Here is a 23,645-nt window from a genome sequence, read left to right on the forward strand (position 1 = left end):
AGGAAACTGTATTGATAAGATGCTGAAGGGCTTATAATGTAGGGGTGCAATTGTATAGAGCAAGCTAAGGGTTTAAATGTTATAATAGAAGCATATCTGTGTACATGTGATAATAGCCCACTGGATCAAAGTATCCACAGTGCAGTTGAAGTAAGTAAAGGTGATAGCTTAGAAAGGCAAAATAAATTTTGTAGCAACTGTCCATTGGATTAGAAAGTTCTATATTGTCTTGTAATGAAGAACTTGTGGCTTCTTTGAGCTGTGGCCAGTTGCTTGCTCCTTCAAAACCTCACGGCCTCTGAGATGAAGTTCATCTGAGCAATAAATCGTTCTTAGCCTGACTGTGGTGCCATCCCCTCAACAACAGAAAGGGAGAGGTTGCAGCTCAGGCTGTTTCTCCCGCAGGTGATCGAAGGCAACACGGACACCTACGACGTGGTGCTGAAGGACCTGCGGCCGCCCATCATCGCGCGCTTCGTGCGCCTCATCCCCGTCACCAGGGCGCCCATGACCGTGTGCATGAGGGTGGAGCTCTACGGCTGCGTCTGGCACGGTCAGCGTCACCCTTGGGTCAGATGTCACCTACACACCTGATCAGGGACTGAGAAGAAAAAGTTTATCGTTCTGCGTGTTCTCCAGCTTATATACTCTTAACAAAGCGTGATCTTAAGTCATTAACTACATCACAATAACTTATTCTCTTCATTGGTGCAAAGCAAAGGTCTCTGAGGCCTTTCTTTTTCCCAACTTTCCTAAAATCTTCTAATCCTGTACATTCCCACAATTAACATCAATATAATTGGCAAAAGTTTTACAGAAATTTAATAAGGCATGTATACACATCTACTTATGCACGTAGCCTAGCTTACAAAAATGTTTGTGTGTCTTTTCTAATCTGTTTCCATGTTGCTGGCCTTGTCTTCTTCCTTGCTATGGATACGCTCAAAAATCATCAATTGTTATTTCTTCTATTAACTCAGCTTTGCTTGCAGGCCAGCTCTCAAACCCCTCCATAGGTGAGCACCCCTCCCCAGCCTGGTTCTGCAGACCAGCCCTGGCTGGGGCTCCCCTGCCCCCAGGTGTGCAGAGGGGGTCCCTGGAACTGCGCTGTTGGTCTGTGTCATATGGACCATGCTGTTGGTCCATGTGTCATAAAATTGTCACATGGGCACAGGAGATGGGAGGCTGCTTGCTGCATTTCTGAGGTGCATGGCCTTCTTTTTCAGATGGTTTGGCATCCTACAGCATCCCTGAAGGAGGGACAATAGCAGCTCCTGGCTTTCCCATTGTTTATCTGAATGATTCCACCTACGATGGCTACCAGGAACGCAGGTGGGAGAAATTGTCCTGTTCTCTCTCTGTCACTGTGCAAGTTCTTTCCTACTCACCCTGTCACTGGTGCCTTGTATCCCAAATACTGGAATAAATCACATGGGGCTCCATGTTTTTCATGTTGGAAAAAGCCCATTCTTTATTCACAGAACTCCTTTTTATACAGTTTTACAGACCTTGTGTGTGACTCTCATTGGTCAGGAGCTTTCTTGCCAATTACTTATTGGTCAGTAACAAGTTGTTATTCTGTATTAATTGGTCACTCAAACCCTTGGTGTGTATGTGCAGGAAAAGTTGTTTGTGAGAGATGGCTTCCATTTTTCTATCTAACAGTGTAAAACCAGTTTATACAGGTACTAGTTGTTTTTCACCCAGGAATAGATTGTTATGCTAATGAACTGCTCTCACTAAGATTGCTTTCACATAGGAACTTACAAACGCCTAGCCTGACAAGGACAGCAGGCTTGATTTTATTAAGCCTTTCTTTATAATTTTCCTATCTTATGGCAACACCCAAACACTTCTTCATGCTTGTAGGATGTTGGAAGATGCTGGGTAACAATGTCTTGATATATTAATATCTGATGGTTTCAAACTGGGCTGGCACAGTAGTGCTTGGATGTTTTAAAGAAAAGGTTTTTGTGTACAGAATAGGTGTTGCATGCAGCTGTCCAGCACTACCTTAGGAACCTGGGTCTACTGGAGAGTGTCAGGGAGCTGCAGATGTAGGCACAAAACCCAACTTGCTAAGCCAGGACTCTTTGAAATTACTTAACCTCTAGTTCATGTGCCTGACTGGTAGGAATCTGCCTCTTCCAGCTGCTAATCCTGGCTTGCAGTTCCAAGGCACCTGTACCTGTGCTCTAGTGACAGCAGGGCTCACCTGGGGTGGACTTGCAGAGGGGGTCAGAATTGTGCCACACTGGCATCTTCTACTCTGGAACAGTGCTGGGAAAGTGTATGAGGGGCTCTGCACACTCACATAGGAGTGGGGTGAGGCAGGGTCCTGGCAAAGAGTCCAATCAGCCTTGAAAAGAGCCAGTAACACTCTTCTCTCAGGAACAATGCCAGAAATGATCCTGGTTAGGCCGGGCTGTGGCTCATGAGCTGCCCATGGTCTCACTTCCCACCTTCCTGCCTGTCTGTGCCTGCCTGCAGGATGTTCCCCACAGGTTCCCCCAGCACAGGGTGGAGCAGTGTTCCTGCCATGCATGGTGAGATGCTGCAGCTCCAGCTCTGTTGGCAGAACACACAGTGTCATCTTCCTGAGTGTCTGTTTTTGTTCTCCAGAGGCTGTGCCTGTAGCTCAGCTTTGCTGTTGGTCCTTCACAGCAGTGCAAAAACTTCTGCCTTTTCCCAAGCTGGGAATGATGCTAAAATCCCAGCCCAAACAGCATCAAGGTGGTGTTGCATCAGAGCAGTGAGCAAGTTCTTGTTCAGGATGGGTCAAGAGCAGGAAAATGGAAGTTTTGCTGGTACCAGTTGAAAGATGCACGTGGTTTCCCACTGGAGCTCTGGCTGACTGTTGATTCTCCTGGCCAGGCACCTGTATGGAGGGCTGGGCCAGCTCACAGATGGAGTGCTGGGGCTGGATGACTTCACCCAGAGCCACCAGTACCGCGTGTGGCCGGGCTATGACTATGTGGGCTGGAGGAATGAGAGCTTCAGCACGGGCGCGGTGGAGATGGAGTTCCAGTTCGACCGCCCACGCAACTTCACCTCCATGAAGGTAACTCAGCGTGATCCCTCTCCAGGGGGACAGGCTTTGGGTCTGGGGGCTCCCGGGTTGCCCCTTTGGAGCATTGAATGGGTTGGAAGGGACCTTGAAGCTCCATCCTCTTCCACAGGCAGGAACACCTCCCACTAGACCAGGTTGCTCCAAGCCCCATCCAGCCTGGCCTTGAGTACTCTTCCCAAAGCAGGAGGGCACAGGAGGTGCCTGTATCCTCCTGAATCCAGAATCTGAGCAGGACATATCCCAGGTTTTCCAGTGTACACTGGTGAGCACTTGCTTTTTCAGAGCTCAGACTTTCCTCCCGGTATTTGGCTTGAAGGAATAAAAAGCAGACACCTGAAGCAGTTTTTAGGCTGCTGAGATGGATTTAGGATGTAGGATTTACTGACCCTTGAGGTAAAGGATGTGGCTGTGCTCCCATTTTGACCAAACATTTCTCTGGATGCCTCAGCCTGTGCTTGTGCTGTGGGAAATTATTTAAACACACAGGAAAAGCACGAGTTGAACTCTGAGTCTGTAGTAAACAGCAGGATCTTTTAAAAAGGATTGGTGGCTTTTCTTGTAGAGATTTCAAATGAAGGAGAACCCACCACATCCTTAAGTAAATTGTTTTGGTGGTTACTTACTCTGGTTTTATTTTGTCTATTTTTAACTTGCAACCCTTGGCTGTTTGCCTGCTTTTGCTGGCAAAAAAAAAAAAAAAAAAGAGTCCTGCCTCCAAGAAATCTTCTGCTTCTAAACCATGATTAAACCACTCTCTTAATCTTTGCTTCAATAAACTAAGTTGGCAGACTTGTTGATGCCTTCCTGGTGAGGCCAAGGGTCATTTTTGGAGCAGTCACCCAATCCTTTCTTTGCTGATTACTCTTTTTGGTACAGAATCTGGATCTGGATGCAGGCTTTCCATCAAATTGCAGAAAAGAATGGTACCAATTTCCTGCTTTTGGACGATTCCTCTTTGTTTGTGAATCTTGTGATGATATTAATCCTCCAAGCCAAGAGAGAGGGAGCCAGTGGTCATTAAGGCTTTGGGATCATGCTAAACATCAGTTCCAAGTTATTAGTGTCCAGGATAAAAGTCCAGTATGGAAAGCATCACTTAGATTTTATCCCTGAGTTCACTACCCTGACATGAGTCAGTCCTTGAGATTATTTTAGGAAACTCCCTCCCTCCCTTCCTCCCGTTTAGTTTATTTTATTGCTGGTGATTCTGCTGTCTCCCTCAGGTCATTGAAAAAAGAAGCAAATAATTTTGATTTAGGAATGCATTCCTCTTAGAAAAACAGAGAAGAATTTATGCCTTAAAATTTGTAAGACTTACTAGTTGATAATCTTTAATCAAATGAATATAATACACAGGTCCACACTATGCTAATTGGGGACAGATGCCTTCCAAAAATCTGTCTTGTAAACACAACCATCCTGATAAACCAAACACATCAGATCATAAGAACAGCTACTTCATCTAGCATCTAATTAAAAAGCTGTTCTGATTAGCATGAATTAATCTTCATTATTTATTGAATGTTGCCTCCTTCAGCTTTGCATTTCTTTTGTACAGGCCAAGTGGTCTGTGGATAATTTTTGCATCTTCTTATCTGATAGCTTTATCCCAGTCCTCTGAGCTTTCCAGTATCCAAGAAACTATTAAAAATGAATGTTACTAACATTGCAACTCCATTGCTTGCATGCTGTAAAATTGGACTTTAGTAGGAGATGTTTGCAATAGACAATGTCTCTGTATCAGTCCAGGATGGAAACACGTCCAACTCCTGTCCAAATATGGCACAAATTGTATATTCCAGGCATCAGGCTTTCCTGCCTGCTTATGAATGACTGTTTCTCCTTATTGAATAATGTTGTCTAAGCTTCATCTGGTCCTAATTATATGCAAATACCCTGCTTTTGTCTTTTTGCTGCTCATCAGGCCTGTTGTCCTCATTAGTGCTTCGCTGCAGGACCTTGCAGAGGCCAAGCAATTAATGGGGTTCAGGGCTGTAGGGGATTTGGAAATGCTGCTGTCACAGTGGCACATACTCCACAGTCACTAGGAAATCATTCCTGGGGTCCCTGGGAGGGGTTGGACCACTGTGCCTGCAGGAATGGAGCAGGCTGAGGGATCCTGAAGGCTTTGAGTCACCTTATTTCTTCTGGTTCCTGGTCAGTGGCCACAGTGCTGAGATATCGTGGTCCTGAGCTTCAGATCTGCATGGCAGAACTCAGCCTGATGCTGAGCCACCAGGAGAAGGGGATGGATGCAGGCTTAGGTGATGGTTTCCCTAAAACTCAGGTCCTTAGTTGTCTTCAAGGTGTACAGGGGTGTGTCAGGGGAATATCTGCTTAGGTCTGTCCTGGTTTGTGGCTTTTGGAAGAATTAGCTTAGGCTGCAGCTGCTAAAAGTTTCTAAATGCAAAGAAATTTGGGGCACAATTCTCATCTAATGGCAGAGATCAATTCTGATGTCATAGCTTGAGCTGGTCCCTCAAAAGAGGGACCAAGGACAAAGAAATCCCTGGGGCCCCTCATGCCAGGAGGGACAGAAGAAGAATCCAAGAGCATTATTAGGGTCTGGATCCTCCATGCTCTTCATTGCTTTGTTACCAAATGGCTGCTGTGCCATTGTTGCCACACTGGCCTCTGAGACTGGTTTCTGTGGGGGATTGGTGGGTTCAGTAGTTCATTTTTTTAACATGGTTGTTACAGTTCACAGACCAGGATCTATGGGCTGTCCACCCCAGCTATTGATCTTTGAGTAATATTTAAGCTGCAGCTTTGTCTGTTCTAACTATTTTTAATTATCCGATTGTTGCATGCAAGTTTCACTACAATCCATCTTTACTATTATTAATGATCAGATTATTAGCTCCAGGCCTCATTCTAATCCATCTTTGACTTGCAGACAGAGCAATGTGGTTCAAATAAAGTTCAGCTCGTGGCCTAACAATTCCAGCTACTTCTGTCAAGCAATTCAAAGAACACCAAATTTTTAACACTAAGAGTTTAGGTGTGTTTTTTCTTTCCCATCTTGGGTTAAATGTTAAAAGGGAATTGGTTTGCAAGGCTTTAGATTAGTATGATTAATTAACTTTGGGTAACCCTTGATTAATCAGTCAGCGGTTTGCTTGATTGATTTTTATATGGACTTTTTGAAGAGCCTGCCAGGATCTGGACATTAATGTATCTTTTGCAGGTAAAATTCAAAGCTGTTTCAGAACAGCTTTTTGCCCAGAGTTCTCATTGCACACTGGAAGAAGTCACTCATTCTGCATTCATACAGGGAGATACTGGGAATGGAAAATTTGGATGAGTGGAACACCCTTGGGGCTTGATTTAGGTGCCAGTAAATCTCCTCTCTGATGAATCCCTTCTCCTCTTCCCAGGTGCACTGCAACAACATGTTCTCCAAGGGGGTGAAGATTTTCCAGAGGGTGGAGTGCCTGTTCAAGCCCCGGCTGATCGCAGACTGGGAGCCCGAGCCCGTGGGGGTGGCCACGGTGCTGGATGACAAAAACCCCAGTGCCAGGTTTGTCACCGTGCCCCTGCAGCAGCGCGTGGGCAAGGCCATCCTGTGCCGCTTCTACTTCGCTGACACCTGGATGATGATGAGCGAGATCTCCTTCCAGTCAGGTGAGTGCTCCTGCAGCCAGCACACCTGGGGGAGCACAGGGGCAGGAGAGCTGCTGGGGCACTGCAGGGCTGGGGCTGCACAGGGGCAGGAGCAGGTTGTGCAGGGGTAGAATTTTCTGGAACCCTGATGAAGGCGAGGGAATGATGAATCTGACTCCATGTTCTTAGAAGGCTAATTTATTATTATATGATGTGATGTTATATGTGATGTTATATGTGATGTTATATGTGATGTTATATGTGATGTTATATGTGATGTTATATGTGATGTATCCTATTATATATTATATAGAATGCTATACTAATCTATACTAAAGAACAGAGAAAGGATACAGACAGAAGGCTAAAAGATAATAATGAAAAACTCATTACTTTCTCCAGAGTCTCGACCCAACTTGGCTGTGATTGGCCAATAAGTCAAAACAATTCACATGAAAACACCTGTTGGATAAGCAATCTCCAAACCACATTCCAAAACAGCAAAAGGCAGGAGAAGCAAATGAGATAATATTGTTTTCCTTTTTCTCTGAGGCTTCTCAGCTTCCCAGGAGAGAAATCCTGGTGAAGGGATTTTTCCTGAAAATATGACAGTGATATACAGGCACTGAAGGGCAGTGGAGGGGCTGAAAGGTGCAGTGGGTGCTTTCCAGCTTTCCAGGCTGATGATGATACACATGAACAGGAGCACGACTAGGGCAACCAAAAATTGAACTGTAGAGCAGTTTGTTCTTTTTGAAACAGATCATAGAGTCCCAGAATACCCTGAACTGGAAGGGACCCACAAGGATCATCCAGTCCAGCCCCTGTCTCTCACAAACCAAAGGAAAAGGAAACTTAGTTTCTTCTGTGCTTGAGAAATCCCTGTGAGCTCCTTTTTATGACCCTGGGATTGCAAATGGATTGATTCTGAAAGGCTGCACAGTGAAGCACAACCAGCTGTTCCCTTGAGTCCTGTCACTGGTCACCAGAGTGAAGAGACCAGGACCTGCCTCCACTTCCCCAGCTGCCTTCTGGCTATGATGTTGATTTTTGCCTCTCTTTACCAAATATTTTGTTAGGAATAATTCAAATACATCTAGAGGTGATGCGATCAAGTTTAGCAGATTAAAAAATTATATTTTTAAAAATTATTATTAAAAAATAGAGGCTGACTTTCTTTCCTTAAGTCTTAACTATGATGCAGAAGTCAGTGCTGTGAGGTGCTTTAAAAGGCTCTGGAGGGAAAAGGACAAAAATTTTGGAGAAAGCTACCAGGACTGACAGGGAAAGGTGTGGCTGTAGCTTTCTACTCCAAAGTCTCTAATCAGCTGTAGTGAGAGGACATTCCTGAGGGAGGAATTCCCTGGGTGCTGCTTGTTGCTTACCTTGCAGACAGCAGCCCCTCCTGTCCTGCTCTGCTGCCTGAACTGCAGCCCCCTCCTGCCGGGGTGGGATTGCAGGGACTGCTGGCAGGAGCAGGGAGGGTTTGTTGGGCTGACACTCTGCCCTTCCTCCCACAGACATGGAGAGTGTGAATCCCAGTTTCGTCACGGTGGCCACAAGCACCACAGAGCTCCTGGAAACAGAGCACAACGCTACTGAGGGCACCTGGGGTAAGGACTCTGCCCCTTGGCCATGCCAGGCGCTCAGGTTGGGGAATTTCACAGGAGCTTCCCAGTTAATGTGGGCTTTCCCTCCATTTCTGGAGATCTGGGGATGGCCTGATCAGTGCCTGGTGCACAGGGCAGCTTGTGAGAGTCCCCTGAGCCTCAGCTGGCCAGGGCTGCCCTAGAACATGGGCTGGGGACTTGTGTGGAGCCAGTGAAACTCTGAGCACTGTCTGCTCTAGGATGGATCCACTGCAGGAATCTGTTCTGCTCACAGCAAACTTTGATTGCAGAAGTTCTCTGCGTAGCTCTTAGCTCTTTGAGCCTCTAAAATGAGAATTTCTGCTAAGAGCAAAATGTGAACACAGCTGGTGTTAATGTTCAGGGAGCTGCCCAAGATCTTTTCTCCGCCAGGCTGTAGGAAGTTGTCTGGCACAGAAAACCTCAGGTGCTTTAACCCCAGATTCTCCTTCTCTGTGATTGCAGGAACCACATCTTCTGTAACCAGCACCTGGATAGGGGAGAAGGCAGATGACTCCAACACCTCCATCCTCGTGGGCTGCCTTGTGGCTATTATTCTGCTGCTCCTGATGATTATAATCATCATTCTTTGGAAGCAATATGTTCAAAAAAGGTTGGAAAAGGTAATACAATGGGGCTATTTTGTAGACACAAGCTCAGAACTAATCATTAACTAATCAGAGCTATGTGAAAAGCACAGCTCCGTGGAGTAGCTAAAGCTGCTCTCACAGCAGAGAGGATGCCAGCCCTGTCCATGATATTACTGGAAGTTGCTGTGCTTGCAGCCAAGGCATTACTTAACAACTGAGCATCACCTCAGTTTCTTGTTTTGGATTTTTCCCCTCTCCTCTGCAGGCCCCACGTCGAATCCTGGAGGAGGATGCCACTGTTCGCCTCTCCTTCTACAGCTACACCATTGCCAACAACCAGACCCAGATCCACCAGTCAAATCCCACCTATGAACGTGCTTTCCCACTGGATTTGGAATATCACCAGCCAGCTACACTGCTCCAGAAGCTTCCAGAGCTCTCCCAAAGTGCAGAGGATTCAGGTAACATCATCAGTCTATGGGAGCTGCATGTTTCTTCTTTTATTATTTCTATTGGATTGTAAAATGTGCCACTTGTCAGTGTCCAAGTTGCCATCTTTGGCTCCTGTGCAATGCAGTAACCCAGGGAGCTCAGGCAGTACTGTGGAACACTGGCACTTCTTGGCATGGAGCTGTGACAGCTGGAGCAGCAGTCCACTAGAGGGTCTGGCCTTGCATTGTTTTATGTGAAGACTGTTTATTTATTACCCAGGTCATCTTTTAGCAGCTGGTTTGGGCAGTCACAGCAATCACACATCGTTTGTGGAGATGCTGCCTGCAGCACTCTTGGGAGAAGACCTTTAACACCTTTTCCTGCAGTCAGGGCTCTTTGAAATTCCTGTAGAAAAAACAGAAGGAAATAGAGCAGGGAATTGTCCTTGGTGTCCTGGCTTCCAGCCCCCGGGGAGCTCTTGGACCCACACAGAAGGGAATGTTTCCAGCAGTGTTCAGTACTCAGTGAATGGAAGGGCAGTGCTGCATTCCTCACACTGACAAGTTGCTAAGATCCAGCATTATTCTACCCAGGGAGACTGATTGGATTGAGGCAGGGTGTGAATTTGAAGCAGAACAAATGTTCTGTGTAATACTGACCCTGCAGGGAGTTAATTCTAAAGCATTACCCCATATTTATGTGAACAAGCTGTAAGAGGGAGAGGAGTTTGCTACCAGGGGACATGGGAAATGGAAACCTCGATCAGTTCTTGTTGCAGGAGGGAATCCAGAGCAAGTCTGACGTTGCAAACAACATCCCTGCACCAGGTAATGGGAACTGATTGTACTTAGGATGAATCAGAAACAGAAAATCACTTCAGACTCGCCTCCCTGTCTGGGCAGGACCTGTAGCTCCCATGGCTGGCTAGAACAGGCTGTGTTGAGCAGGAATTTGCTGGCAGCTCACAGGTATTGTTCTGGGTAAAACAGAGCAGTGTGTCCCTGTTGAATTAAGCCCTTTTTTGGCCTAGAGATGGGGCAACTGAGAGGTGTTTTAAGAACTTTTATTTTATTTTTAGTTTTATGTGAAGGGTGAGACAGTATAGATGCTGTAATTTATGCTATTATCATTAGAAGGTAACTATTTCCTAATTACAATACATTAAGTGTATTTTATTAACTTTTGCTATACTATATTGTAAATGCTTTGAAGATAATTATTTAAAATTACTCTTTGTGGGGATTACTGCAATGTATCTTTTTATTTTGCTAAAGTATCTAGTTTTATTTGTAATGTTATCTTTTGAAACTTGTATCTAGTTCTGTTTCTCTTTTAATAATGTGTGTTTTATTTTACGGTATTTTTAAGTTAGTATTTTTTATTTCAAAGTTTGCATACAGCTGCATAGTGTGTGAGCCTTCTGTTAGGCTTTGGGAATTCTCTGCACGTTCATTTCCCACATGTCCCGTGTGGGTGTCCCTCAGGGCAGCAGGGGCCAAATTCCCAGCGCTGTGGGGTTGGGAGGAGTGGGACCTGGGGCACAGGGGTTCTGAGGTGTGGTCACCCGTGTCTGCCTCCCCTCAGTGTGCAGCGGGGACTACGCTGAGCCCGACCTCACCAAGTCCACCCCTCACCAAGGCTTCCAGAGCAGCGTGCCCCACTACGCCGAGACCGACATCGTGCACCTGCAGGGCGTGACCGGCAACAACATGTACGCCGTGCCGGCGCTGACCGTGGACTCGCTGACCAAGAAGGACATCTCCGTGGGGGAGTTCCCCCGGCAGCAGCTGCGCCTCAAGGAGAAGCTGGGCGAAGGACAGTTTGGAGAGGTACGGCCATTCTGCTGCTCGCCCTCCAGCAGAAAGGAGGTGCCTGGCAGGGAGGAATCTTCTGAGGTGTTGCTGAGAGGGAATTGAGGGTTCTGCGTTGCAGTGTTTTAGTTAAAGTTAAAATGCCCTTGCTCTTTTAGTTAAAATTACATTTACCCTTGGGGAAAGCTGATATCCCCCAGGCCAAGCCACTGAGCCTTGTGCAGCTGTGAGGCTCTGCTTGGTACCACTGGGGTCTTCATCAACAGATGAACTTGCAAACTTTTTCTGTTTGCTATCTAGATCTCTGTAAATTCCTGCCTAGGGTTGGGAATTCAGGCTTTCACACCTTTTATGGACATCTCAAATGTGATGGCTGCCACCCACCTTTAGACATGTGGGTTTGGGAACTCTCCACAGTGCAGCTAACAGTGATCCTGGCTGCTAAAACAGCTCTCCAAGTCACGGGTGGAGGTTCTGGGTGCTCTGCACACCGACCCAAGCAAAGACAGACATTTCCCAAGCACTGTGGCACCCTCATATTTTCTGGCATTGCTGCTTGCTCAAGCCCCAGTTTGTCAGCAGCCTCAGGCAGAATGATGCACACATCTGTCATCTGCAAAACTTTCCCTTGGCTCCTTGAGCTCCTTTCAAGCTGTTAGTGTTTTCACCTCCCCTTTTCTTCTCTCTCTGCTTCATTTTCACACCATCCGTAGCTCCATCCTGAGCAGGTCTTTCTCGCTCCTGCTCTCATATTTCCACTGTCTTTTTTTTTCCCCTAGCTTTTGTTCACTCACAGCCCTAAATTCTGCTTCTCTATTACATTTTGGCAAGCACAACCCTTCACTGACTGCTCTGTGATGTGCCCATCTTTGTGATTCTTCCATTCTGGCACCCCACCTTCCCTACCCCAGCCCCTTTCCTGTCCCCTCACTTCTTCCTGCCTCACTGTTTTCTGGGGAGGTGCTGACATCTTCATCCTCCTCACCTGGCTGTCAGTGCAGCCCTTTCTGCTGTTGCCTGCATCCTGCTCTTGCTCCAAAAGTGGGACAAAGAGGATGTTCTCATTGGTTTGTTTCTGGTTTCTCCTTCCCTCTCATGCTGTCCTAATAACTGTAATAACTCCTCCTCTGCATTGACTGGAGATGGCTCTCCCATCTCCATTTTCCTTGAGGATGAATTCAGAGCCTGTTCCTTTCCATGTATCACAGGCTCTTTTGCAAATGTGCTGCACCACGTTTTCCTGTCTCTCCTTCTCCTAAGTCTTTCCCAAACTGGCCATCATGTGCTCTGCTCTGGCTCTGTGTGCTCCTAGAAGCAGGGCTCATTGCCTCTTTCAGGTCTCCATTTTTCCTCCCTCTCAGTCTTTTGTTTTCCCTGCTCCCAAGGAAGCACCTCCACCCCTCCCTGGTGACACATCACCTTGGAATTACCTGTGCTTAGTCCTGTGGCTCTTCCCTGTCCCAGGTCTCGTGATTGTGCTTTCCCCACAGCAGATTCATTCTCTGGAAGACTGCAGCAGCATCTTTGTACCTTCATTCCCGTTCTGCAGGTCTGTCCCATTTTCTCTGCTGTCTCATTTTTCCCCTCACCATGCTTGTGACATCAGTTCTTGCTGCTCTCTTCATACAAAATTCATCATGCTCCCATTACATTTCCCTCAGTGCTGCAAGTCTCTGACTGACACATCCAGTCTGCTCCTCTTTTCCAGGCCTTTTTCCTATCCACACCCTCAGGTCTGTCTGCTTTCCCCACCCAGTTCTCCATTTGAATGCACATTCTGGTAACTTCAAGTGTCTTGTCACCCCTTCTTGTACAACCCTGGCTGTAACTTTATATCATTAATTTATTGGAAGAAATTTGGAATTGTGTGTAGTCATTAGAGTATTTATTTATCTCTGGGTATACCTATGGATGAGGTGTTCATATCAGGGACACATATGCACACACTTTTCTCCTTGGTCATTAGAGTATTTATCTCTGGGTATACCTATGGATGAGGTGTTCATATCAGGGACACATATGCACACACTTTTCTCCTTTTTTTTTTTTCCCTCTGGAATTTGAGGATCTTTGATAACTGGCTTTGGATAATTCTTGGATTCTCCTCAGTGAAGTCTGAGCAATGCCTTGAGCCAGGCCATGGTTTGATGGTTCTGGGGTTGTGTGAGGTGCTTTAGTGCAGAGCAGACACATCCAGGCTCAGGAGCCTTCCTGGACATCCCCAGTAGGTGCTGGGTGAGCTGGGCTGGCCCAGGCTGCTGCAGCAGTGCAGTAAACCCAGCGTGGGGGGACTCACCTGGCTTTGGTCCCTGTGGGCTGCTAGGCCATGGGCTATGTTAGGTCAGGATCTAGGGCCAGCCCTTGGGTCACCTTCACCAGATCACTCACTGGTTCATTCTGCCAGCAGTGACCCAGCAGAGACCTGGCTGTGATGCTGTTTGCCTCTGGTTTTCTGCCTGTGTGTGCTCTTACAGCTGCCTCTGCCTTCTGCCCTGCAGGTGCACCTCTGTGAAGCTGATGGCCTGCTGGAATTCCTGGGAGTCTCATCCTCAGAATTCACTCACCAGCCGGTTCTTGTGGCAGTGAAAATGCTGAGATCAGACGTCAACAAAACAGCCAGGTGAGTGCCCCTGCAGTGCCAACCAGCTGGGGAGGAAAGCACGCACCCCCCAAGCACAGGGCAGCCCTGGGGCCTGCTGTGGGAGTGTGTCTGGGGTGTATATTCCATGTGTTCCTGGAAGGAGCAGGACACAGCAGGGAGTGGGGGGTAGGGGAAGCTGCAATGTCAGCCTGAAATGCTGCATTAATCCTGTTTGCTGGGAGAGCTCAGAACCAGTTCCACACTCGTGCGTGCCAAGTGTAAATTCCTCTGACCTGAGAACACAGCCCTCGTGCTGTCCTCGGTTCAGGTGTTTTCAAGGTGATTCAGAGGTGTTTTCTGTTTTACAAGGAATGATTTCCTGAAGGAGATCAAGATCATGTCCAGGCTGAAGAACCCGAACATCATCCGGCTGCTGGGCGTGTGCGTGCGGGACGACCCCCTGTGCATGATCACAGAGTACATGGAGAACGGGGACCTCAACCAGTTCCTGTCCCACAGGGAGATCTACAGCAAGTTTGCCATTTCAAACAACATCCCCTGTGTCACGTAAGAGAAGCTGCTTGACTTGTTGGGAGAAATCAGCAAAACAGAGCTGCCAGTTTTATCTGCTGTGCCTTCCCAGCAGGGACCTTCCTGCAGCCTGGCCATTGCCATGGCACATGGGCACCACTTCTGACTGGTGTGGGGTTGTTCCTGAGGCTTCTGGAGGTCTGTGTTCCCCTGAAGTGCCCCTGACAGAGCTGTTCTGGTCACAGAGACCACCTTAGATGTATTTATTGAGGTGACCATCTCTTTTATGTTAGTGGGCATTTCATTGATATTAAAATCAGTTGCATTACAATAAGAATTTTAGGATGAAAATCAAGAATCTCTCTTAGGCTTTTAAGTAGTTTCATATGTTGTGGTGTCCAAAAAATATTGCATGAGAGGAGCTGAGTGTGGAGCTTCAGTAAGCAGAAGATTTCATCAGCCAATAGAACAAGAATACTTGGCAAAGAAAACCACTTTTTGTCAGCAGTGGCACTTGTCTCCCTCCTCAGTGGAAGGAGTAAATCTGCCATAAAAGCATCTCTGCTATTGCAGAAATGCTTTTCCCTAGTATATTCTGCTTGATAAGGAGCCCTGCACTGAGCAGGAGCTGCAGCATTGCTGAGCCTTTGGTGTGCTCCTCCCCAAAGGAGTACTGGGGTTTGTGGCTCTGATGTGCTGGGCAGGAGGTGGCTGAGTTTTACCCTGGCCAGACAACACCAGCCTTGCTGCCAGGGCCTGTCAGTAATCCTGTCAGGAGTGTTTATCTGGTGTCCTGCAGTCAGGACGTGCAGGAGCTGTAGGAGGAGAGAGGATTTGTGTCTGAGAAGAAATAGATTCCAGCTCTCTCCAGTCTCCTGCCCCTTCTGCCCATCTGAAATCTCATTCAGTTTTATACTTGTAGCTTTTTTCCTGGCCAGAGCCTCAAAATTTTGTTTCTTTATCTGGTCTTTGCTTCTCATTTGACTTCAGCACTGTCACCCACATTGCTCTTCCTTGCTTTCCATTACTTGGCTCTACCTCTGGTTTTTCATTGTCTCCCACTGATCCTTCAGCCTCTCCTTTTGTCCCTGCCAGGCAGACAGTGTCACACAGACAGCTCAGAGGGAGTGGTGTCCTGGCAGTGGCAGGAATGCCCCTGCCCCAGGAGCAGCTTGGCTCTGCTGGTGCCTGTGGGCATCTGCTGGATGTGACAAGGTGCAGCCACCCCCCCCAGCTCCAGACCCAGGTTTGGTGCATCAGAGGTGGGACCAGCCCCTCCATGCACAGGGATCACACTTTCTCCAGTCCTTGTGGCTCTCTGGTATTTGAAATGCATCTCCCTGCTCTGTCTGGCTGGCTGGTCACAGAATCATTTAGGCTGGAAAAGCCCTCTAAGGTCATTGATGTTCTCCCTCCACTGCCAAGGCCACCATGTCCCAAAAGTGCCACATCTACATGGCTTCTAAATCCCTCCAGGAATGGTGAGTCCAGCACTGCCCTGGGCAGCCTGTGCTACGACCTGACAACATTTTGGTGAAGAAATTTTCCCCAGTATCCAACCCAAACCTCCCCAGGCCCAGGCTGAGGCCCTTCCCTCTCCTCCTGTCCCTGTTCCCTGGGAGCACAGCCCGACCCCCCGGCTGTCCCCTCCTGTCAGGAGCTGTGCAGAGCCACAAGGTCCCTCCTGAGCCTCCTTTGCTCCAGGCTGAGCCCCTTCCCAGCTTCTTCTCCATCAGCTTTGCTGCTCTTCCAAAGGCAGCTCTGCTCCTCTGCCTTTGGGGAGCTGCCCTGAGGCACCACAATGACTCTGTCTGTCCTCTGTCCTCTGTCCCATCCCAGCTCCCTGCTCTGCTCATGGAGCTGCTTGTGTGGAGCCTTGGGAACGACCTGAGCAGGGGGCAGGAGCCAAGAGGAACCCTGCCAGGGTTTAGGTGGGACAGGAAGGATGGGGAGAGACCCACAGGTGAGCAGGGGAAGGGAAAACCTGAGGCCTTGGAGGCTGTGCCATTCCTGTGCCACAGGCCAACAGCCAGGTTATCAGGTACAGGGGAGTGGAAGAGTTACTGCTCTGGAGCCTATAAAAAGTGGGAAGAAGGACTTTTTATACAGACAGACAGTGACAGGATAGGGAGAATGATTTTACACTGGCGGAGGACAGGGTTAAATTAGATTTTAGGAAGAAAGTCTTTGCTCAGAGGATGGTGAGGGCCTGGCACTGGCCCAGCCCTGGAAGTGTCCAAAGCCAGGCTGGAAGGGTCTTGGAATAACCTGGGATAGTGGAAGGTGTCCCTGCCCAAAGCAGGGGGTGGAACAAAATGATCTTTAAGGTCCCTTCCAACTGAAACCATTCCATGATTCTGTGATAGTCTCATTCTTCTTTGTGTTCTGGAGGCAAAGACCTCTTTTTCTGATCTTTCCTGGAAAAATACAAACGCTGAGCAGTTTATCAGATGTGTTCTGATGAGCACTTGGTCGTGTGAAGCATTTGAGCATCAGCAGTGGGAAACAGGCTGAGCAGCACAGAGCAATAGTGTGGGAAGAATGCTGAGAGTCTGATGGTCCAAACTCTGTGTGTCCTGCAGCTTTATTAATGCTATCTTCAATTACCTAATAGAGAAATTAAAATTAAATTCGATGGAAAATGCATCTGTTTCTATTTTCAGTAACGTTTAGCATATTTAAAACCAAGTCAACTCTCTTTAATGTGAAGTGACACACTTATGTTAATATAAGCATTCGATAGTGGTGTTGTTTGAAATACCAGGCTAAGTAGTTTTTAAGATATGAGATTCTCAGCTTAATTTTTCATGTCTCTCTGCAAAAAGTTGGTGCTTTGATGCACAAACTCTTTGAAAATCTCGAGATTAATGTTTGATATTGAAAAAAAAAAAGTCTAAAGGATGTCAAGTTGTAAAGACCTGAATTTCAGGGACAGCCTGTCTATTCCTGCTTAGTCAGCTCAGGATTTTGGCTGGAATGATTCAGTTTAGTTCCACTGTTATGGCAGAAAATAAAACAACAGGTCACTAACACATCAAATACAATGGAGTCTGAGTGTGGGGGAACTCCAGTGATTTTTCTCTGTTGTTTCCCTTTGCTGCAGCCACTCCAACCTGCTGTACATGGCCACGCAGATCGCCTCGGGGATGAAGTACTTGGCATCCCTGAACTTTGTGCACAGGGACCTGGCAACCCGCAACTGCCTGGTGGGGAACAACCACACCATCAAGATTGCAGACTTTGGCATGAGCAGGAACCTCTACAGTGGGGATTACTACAGGATCCAGGGCAGAGCTGTGCTGCCCATCCGTTGGATGGCCTGGGAGAGCATCCTGCTGGTAGGCACTGCACAAAGCTGCTCCTTCTGCTTCCTCTGCTCTTCCCTGTGTCCCTGAAGCAGTGGCACAGCTGTGTGCCAGGCAATCACCACCAACAGCTGTGCTGCACGTGGGGAGAAACCCATGGGGTTGTGTTGGACATAACTCAGATCCTGGGAAAGGAGCCTGCCCTTGGACATACGGAATGTCATGGAATGGTTTGGGCTGGAAGGAGCTTAAAGCCCATCCAGTGCCACCCCTGCCATGGCAGGGACACCTCCCACTGTCCCAACATCCCTCAGGCCTCATCTGGGCGTGAGTGCCTGGCATTCCTGGTGGAATTTTAAGGAATTGCCTTTCTCTGCTTGTCCCCCCAGTTGGGAAGCTGAGAGGGGCAGGGACAAAACTTCCTGAGCTCCAAGTGTCTGGTTTGAGGTTGTGGGATTTTTTCACATCTAAGGGTCCTGCTGTCTCCCCTCAGGAGATTGTTCCACAGCCCAAATACATCCAGTCTGGAGGATACTTAAGTTTTTTTTTTTTTCTTGTAGCAGTTGGTGAATTACTTTCTTACAACATGCTCTCCAAGTACCCAGAAAAATTGTAATTACCTCTGCTGTACAGGCTGCCAGGCCCAAGCTCTCTGAAATCCACCCTCTTTTCTTGCTTATGGCTGCATCTAAACCATAAATCACTCCCATCCTCCCTGTGTCAACATCTTCCAAGCCTCGACAGACTGCAGGGGTTGCCAGATAAGCCTGGGTGAAGTGGGGCTGGGATGTTTTCTGCCCAAACAGGCCCTCCAGCCCCTCAAGTGTTTTGTGTTATTTTTTGAGCAGTCTTCTTTTTACTTCTCCAGAAACACATTGTTCCAAACACAGCCAGTTTGGGCACATTTTTTGAAGACAAAAAACAGGGACAGCAAGAAGATTGTCACTGGCTTCTTACATGTGCAAAAATCAAAATTATCTTTGGCCTTTCTCTAAGAGTCTGGAGTCTGCTCTGGCTCTGCTTTCCCCCTGAGGGCTTTGCTTCCCTTTCAAAGGCTTTTCTGTGAGCTCTGGTGTTTTGGGTGGAGGTAGGCAGTGACTGTCCCCCCCACCCTCAGTTTCTTTTTTATTCTGCTGCGAACAGACTGCCTCAGGAGGGACAGGAGTCTCTGGCCTTCTCTGGGACCTGCTCCCTGTTACAGAGCTTTGCCCCTGTGAAAAGTGCACCTTCTCAGGGCTTGTGGAACCCCCCGTGCTGCTGCTGCCCTGCAGAGAGCCCTGTCATGCCGTGGTGTGGCTGGGGCAGCTCAGCTGCTGGGCTGGCTCTGTCTGGAGCATTTCCCCAGGGGCACCCCGGTGCTGGGCTGCAGGCTGGGAGGGTTTGCTGGGCTGAGCACATCCTCTCTGTCCACAGGGCAAGTTCACCACAGCCAGTGACGTGTGGGCCTTCGGGGTGACCCTGTGGGAGATGTTTGTGCTGTGCAAGGAGCAGCCCTACAGCCTCCTGACGGACGAGCAGGTCATCGAGAACACGGGCGAGTTCTTCCGCAGCCAGGGCAGGCAGGTGAGGAACAAACAGCTCTTCCCTCCTTCCCTCAGCCACTGCCAGCCTGCTGGGTGTTCCTTCCTGCTGCCCTCACCTCAGCTGCAGCAGTCTCTGCTGCTTCTCACCTGTGTCCTGCTCAGCTTCTCACCTGTGTCCTCTGTTCCACTCACCTTCTCACCTGTCCTCCCTCTCCTCTCCCTTTGTCTGGGCTCACTGCACCAGTTTTCCTCTCTTGGAGTCCCACTGGAAGAACCCCTTGGCCCTGTCCAGCTGATTTCCCGTTCTAAACCACTTCACTCTGTCTTCAGCTTTTCCAGGTTCTCCCACAGTCCTGTTGCTCCTTTCCTCTGTCAGCACTCTCCCACCAGCATTGCTTCTGCAAGATGAGGAAGCAGGAGGGTTTTGTGGTGGGAAGGAGCAGTTGTTAGTTCTCAGGGATTAGGTTCTCCCTGTAGTATCTCCACACATGCCAAGAAGCCTTTGGCCATCTCCAGCTGCTGAAGAGCTTTTGTGTCATTTTGTCCCCACTGCTGCTGCCCTCAGTAGATACCAGTGATGGTGCAGGACACTCCATCTCCTCAGTACCCAAAGCTATGGAGAACAGTTCTCCCCAAAATTCACCCTTAACACCAGAGAATTAAGGGAAATAAAATTATATGGGGTTTACTCATCATCTCCCAAGTACTAGTGATTAGCCAAGAGCCTACAAGAAGTGAGCCTTAAAAATGAGAGGGAGAAATAAAGTAAATCTGCCAAGCTGTGCTGCAGACAAGCTCTAAAAGGTGTTTTTTCTGTCTCTGCTAACAAGCTGTCACGATGCTTAGAAAGCCTCATGGGCTGTCTACGGTGAGTTGAAAGTACTTGGATTTTATTGTGGTAAATTTGGTTTTGGTTTGTGTTTTGCTGTCTCTTGGAGAACACATCCCTCAGAAGCATTCATGTTTTCTGGGGGACAAAGGCCTGTTTTGTGACCAGCTCATCAGACAAGTTGGCAAAGTGTCCGTGGTGCTGTTTGAGAGGCTCTGTCCAGACTGGAGCTGGAGGGATTCCAAACACTGCATGGTGGCTGTGTCTTGTAAACCTGGAATGAAACTGTCTTTTGGTGTTACTTGAGTAAAGGTTCAGTTCTTTTGTGAGAACCCCACTGAAACACTGTGGCTCTTCCTTTCAGATCTACCTGTCCCAGACTCCTCTGTGTCCTAACCCTGTGTTCGACCTGATGCTGAAATGCTGGAGCAGGGATATCAAAGATCGTCCCACTTTTGACATGATCCACCAGTTCCTGCTAGAACAAATGGAATCCAACATTTGACTCTGGGAAAGAGGCAGACTCGAGAACAGAGTGACTTTGGGGTCTCTTTGCCTGTCCCTCAGTCAGGCCACCTCGCTCCCCTGACTATTTCAGTTGGGATGTCCATGGCAGCTGCTCATTCTCTTGGCCATGGTCTGACACACAGGACCAGAGGGTCTCATTTGGTTGAAAAATCATCTCCTCTTCTGAATCATTTCCTGGGAATACTGTGAGAGGGGTTTTATTGGATACCCATACAGCTTTGGGCAGAAGGAATGAGTAAAGCTTGGAGGGACTTGGAGCTCTCTCCTGGCTGGAAGAGAAGGCGCCGGTCGGTGAGAGCGCTGCCACTTGAGCAGGTTTCTGGAACAAAGGCTGCAGCCTTCCAGAGCTCTTCCATGGAAACTGATGGAAGTCTTGTGCACATGAGCAAGTGTTTCTGTGTGCTCTTGCTACAGACAATGGTGAGAGGCCAGAAACATCTGGAGCTGGGAAATGGTTTAATGGACTTGGGAACTGACGGAGCATTGAGGAACCCTTTGGGAGTGACACTGCCAGGGTCCACAGAAGATGCTGAAACAAGAGTCCAAGATGATGTTCTGTTTTCCTGTGGTTGTTAAGCACTGCTTTGGTTATATATGTGCGTTTTCCCCACACTGGATTTTTTTTTTTGTTTTCTAGAAAAAATGATTTTGAAATGAATGTTAAAGGTTATTGGGAGGTCACTGTGTTAGAAGGTCTTCCTCTGACCTACAAATTAAGGTTAGGGTAGGGAGTTTGTATTGAGAAGTAGCTGATACTGTACTACTGTCACTATGTAGAGTTATTAACCTAATGAACTTGTAGCCACAATGGACTGATGTGCAATTAATCCTGTATAATTACCCATCAATATGAGATCTCTAAATCAATGTGAGAGGGAACTTAGACTGGGTGGAACCAGATGGCTGAGAGCAGAGCCCTCTCTGTCACTTGTCACAGCTCCCAGGAAAGGGACAGGAGGAGCACACAGGTCACACGTGTGTGTCTGGAGCCTGAGGTTCCTCTCCAGGTGTGCAGCAGGTTGGTGCCATGGCCAGGCTGTCCCTGCCCTGTCACAGGGGCTGGGCTGGCACATCCCCTGCTGTGGCCTGTCCTTTATCTCGGTTACTCATTGAACTTGGGGTTGCTTTTTGTGTGTCCTGTCACAAACAGCTCATTCTCTGCAGGGTTTTAGAGGGCTCTGAAATCCATTTGGAGTGAGTTAGAGAATTTAGTGTGTTTCTACAATAAATCCATTGTGGATTTACCAGGTGCCTGGGGAATACTCTGCTATTCCCTCTAATCATTTAGCAAGATACTTAGGACCAAACCAAATATTTCATAAGCTGGGAGGAGATGAAAGCTCAGCACTTGGCTTTTTTAAGTAGAATCCAGCATAAAATGTATTTCCAGTAAAGATGATAAAGATAATTTTCGTCATAGCCACAAGCATAGATGACAGGCTGGCTGTGCTGAGGGAGGGCACTGCTGAGAGGGGAATGTCTGAGTGGTTACAACACAGGCACAATTGTGCTAAAAGAAAAACCCTGCTTCTGAATGGGCAGATGCCAGGCTGGAGCATGGCATGGCTGTGTCTGCTCCTTGGGAAGGCTCCAGCCATGCCTGGGCTGTCCTGCTGGGGATCTGTCCCCACCCCAGCTGCTCCTCTGAGCCCCTTCAGGGCTGAGGAGCCAGAGGGCCCAAGTGCTCTCATCTCCTGCAGGGATTCCTGGAATCTCACCTCCTGTTAGGTTTTCTTTTCCCCCTGTGACTGCAGGGGCTTGGGGTGAGCTGCCCTTCCCTGCTGGAGTCAGAGCCAGCAGGTCCCTGCTGGGTGCTGCAGTCTGGCAATCCTCTCAGCCAAGGTATTTCTGGAGCATTCCTGCCCAGGAAATGTCCCCAGTGCCACCCAGCTGGGTGTGTGGCCTCCTGTGCTCCAGAGCTGGGAGCTCCCAGGGCAGGGAGAGTCCCTGGGTGGGCTCTGTGCTTCTGTGACATTGGACATGCTGTTCCTCCATTGACATGGTGACATACAAAGTTTGTCTCATATCAATAAATTCTAACGATAACCTTGATAAAAGTGAATTTCCACTTCTTTTTTATGTACCCAGGTGTCTGCCCTGAGAAATGACACTTTGGTGTGGTTGTTCAGTAGCTCTTTGGGGAGGATGTGACCCCTGGGGTTGGAGGGGGCAGCCACAGACCAATAAAAAAAGATTTTTTTAAGGGAGTTTCTGGAAATGCTGGAAAAGTTCTGGCCCAAATCCCCTTGTGCTGGTGGGACCTCAGTGGGCCTGGGGTTGTTGGTTGGTGCTGCATTTCAATAAACAGCTTTTTCATCTCAGTGTTCAAATCAGATGCTTTAGGCTGGGAGAAGCCTTTATAGGTCCCTTACCAACATGCCCACTTAAAGCTGAGCTGATTTCTAAGTTCCCTTGGGGTGCTCTGGGCTTCGAAAATTTCCAGGGTTGGAAATGCCATCCCTGACCCTGTCCCAGGGCTGTTCTGTGCCCATGAAGATCTTTATCCTTGTGCCTGGTGGGCCTTTCCCTTGCATCCTGTGCCTTTGCCCCTTGGTCTGTCACTGCCCCTGGGAGCTGAGGCACTGTGCCCCTGGCAGAGCCACCCACCCTGCAGCCCTGGGCTGGCTGGGCAGGGCTGCCCTGCTCTGAGCTCGGGTGTTTGGGCAAGCTCAAATACACTTTAGGCTGAAAATAACCAGATCTCCATTTAGGCACCAAGGGCAGGAGTCAAATTTGGGCAAGCTCAAATACATTTTAGGCTGAAAATAACCAGATCTCTCCATTTAGGCACCAAGGGCAGGAGTCAAAACAGCATTTTGATCTTCTCAGACATAAGTTTGAGGGAAATTAGGCACCTTAACAGGTAAGAACCACCCTCAGATGTTCAACAGGTGGTCCAGAGAATCTGTGGATACCCCATCCCTGGAAGTGTCCCCAAGGCCAGCTTGGATGGGGCTTGGAGCAATCTGGGTAGTGGAACAAGATGATCTTTAGAGTCACTTCCAACCCAAACCAGTCTGGGATTCTGGAACATTTAATCAATTCCATTTTCTTGAAAGAGGAAAGGTGTGGCCAGAATGAGAAGCTGCTGCTGCTCCATCAGCAATGCAGTCAGTCCTGCAGGAGCTCTGAAACATCCACAACATCCCAGTGAGATTTATGGGTTGAAGGCCCTGGGCCAGGCTCAGCCAGTAAAGTGTTGCAAACTTGACAC

At 48.2% G+C, this 23,645-nt stretch overlaps 1 protein-coding gene across 3 annotated transcripts in view; it reads left to right on the forward strand.

The window, feature by feature from the left end:
- The window catches only part of LOC120507452 (discoidin domain-containing receptor 2-like), a 43,554-nt gene extending 20,835 nt beyond the window's left edge, over positions 1–22,719 (forward strand). The window contains exons 4-17 of one of the 3 annotated variants that reach the window (XM_039720155.1): positions 406–553; positions 1,227–1,332; positions 2,875–3,061; positions 6,448–6,694; positions 8,194–8,286; positions 8,767–8,924; positions 9,157–9,352; positions 10,908–11,152; positions 13,633–13,754; positions 14,085–14,282; positions 17,350–17,584; positions 18,965–19,114; positions 19,905–19,942; positions 20,268–22,719. In XM_039720155.1, coding sequence (XP_039576089.1) covers positions 406–553; positions 1,227–1,332; positions 2,875–3,061; positions 6,448–6,694; positions 8,194–8,286; positions 8,767–8,924; positions 9,157–9,352; positions 10,908–11,152; positions 13,633–13,754; positions 14,085–14,282; positions 17,350–17,584; positions 18,965–19,114; positions 19,905–19,942; positions 20,268–20,316 — 2,172 coding nt within the window. In that variant the 3' untranslated portion in view covers positions 20,317–22,719. The remainder of the gene's footprint in view (positions 1–405; positions 554–1,226; positions 1,333–2,874; positions 3,062–6,447; positions 6,695–8,193; positions 8,287–8,766; positions 8,925–9,156; positions 9,353–10,907; positions 11,153–13,632; positions 13,755–14,084; positions 14,283–17,349; positions 17,585–18,964; positions 19,115–19,904; positions 19,943–20,267) is intronic. The other 2 variants (XM_039720153.1, XM_039720154.1) reach the window with 2 other exon arrangements.
- Positions 22,720–23,645: the final 926 nt, after the last annotated feature.

This window comes from Passer montanus, unplaced genomic scaffold (genome assembly GCF_014805655.1).
Source record: "Passer montanus isolate IOZ18808 unplaced genomic scaffold, ASM1480565v1 scaffold43, whole genome shotgun sequence".
Lineage (NCBI taxonomy): Eukaryota > Metazoa > Chordata > Aves > Passeriformes > Passeridae > Passer > Passer montanus.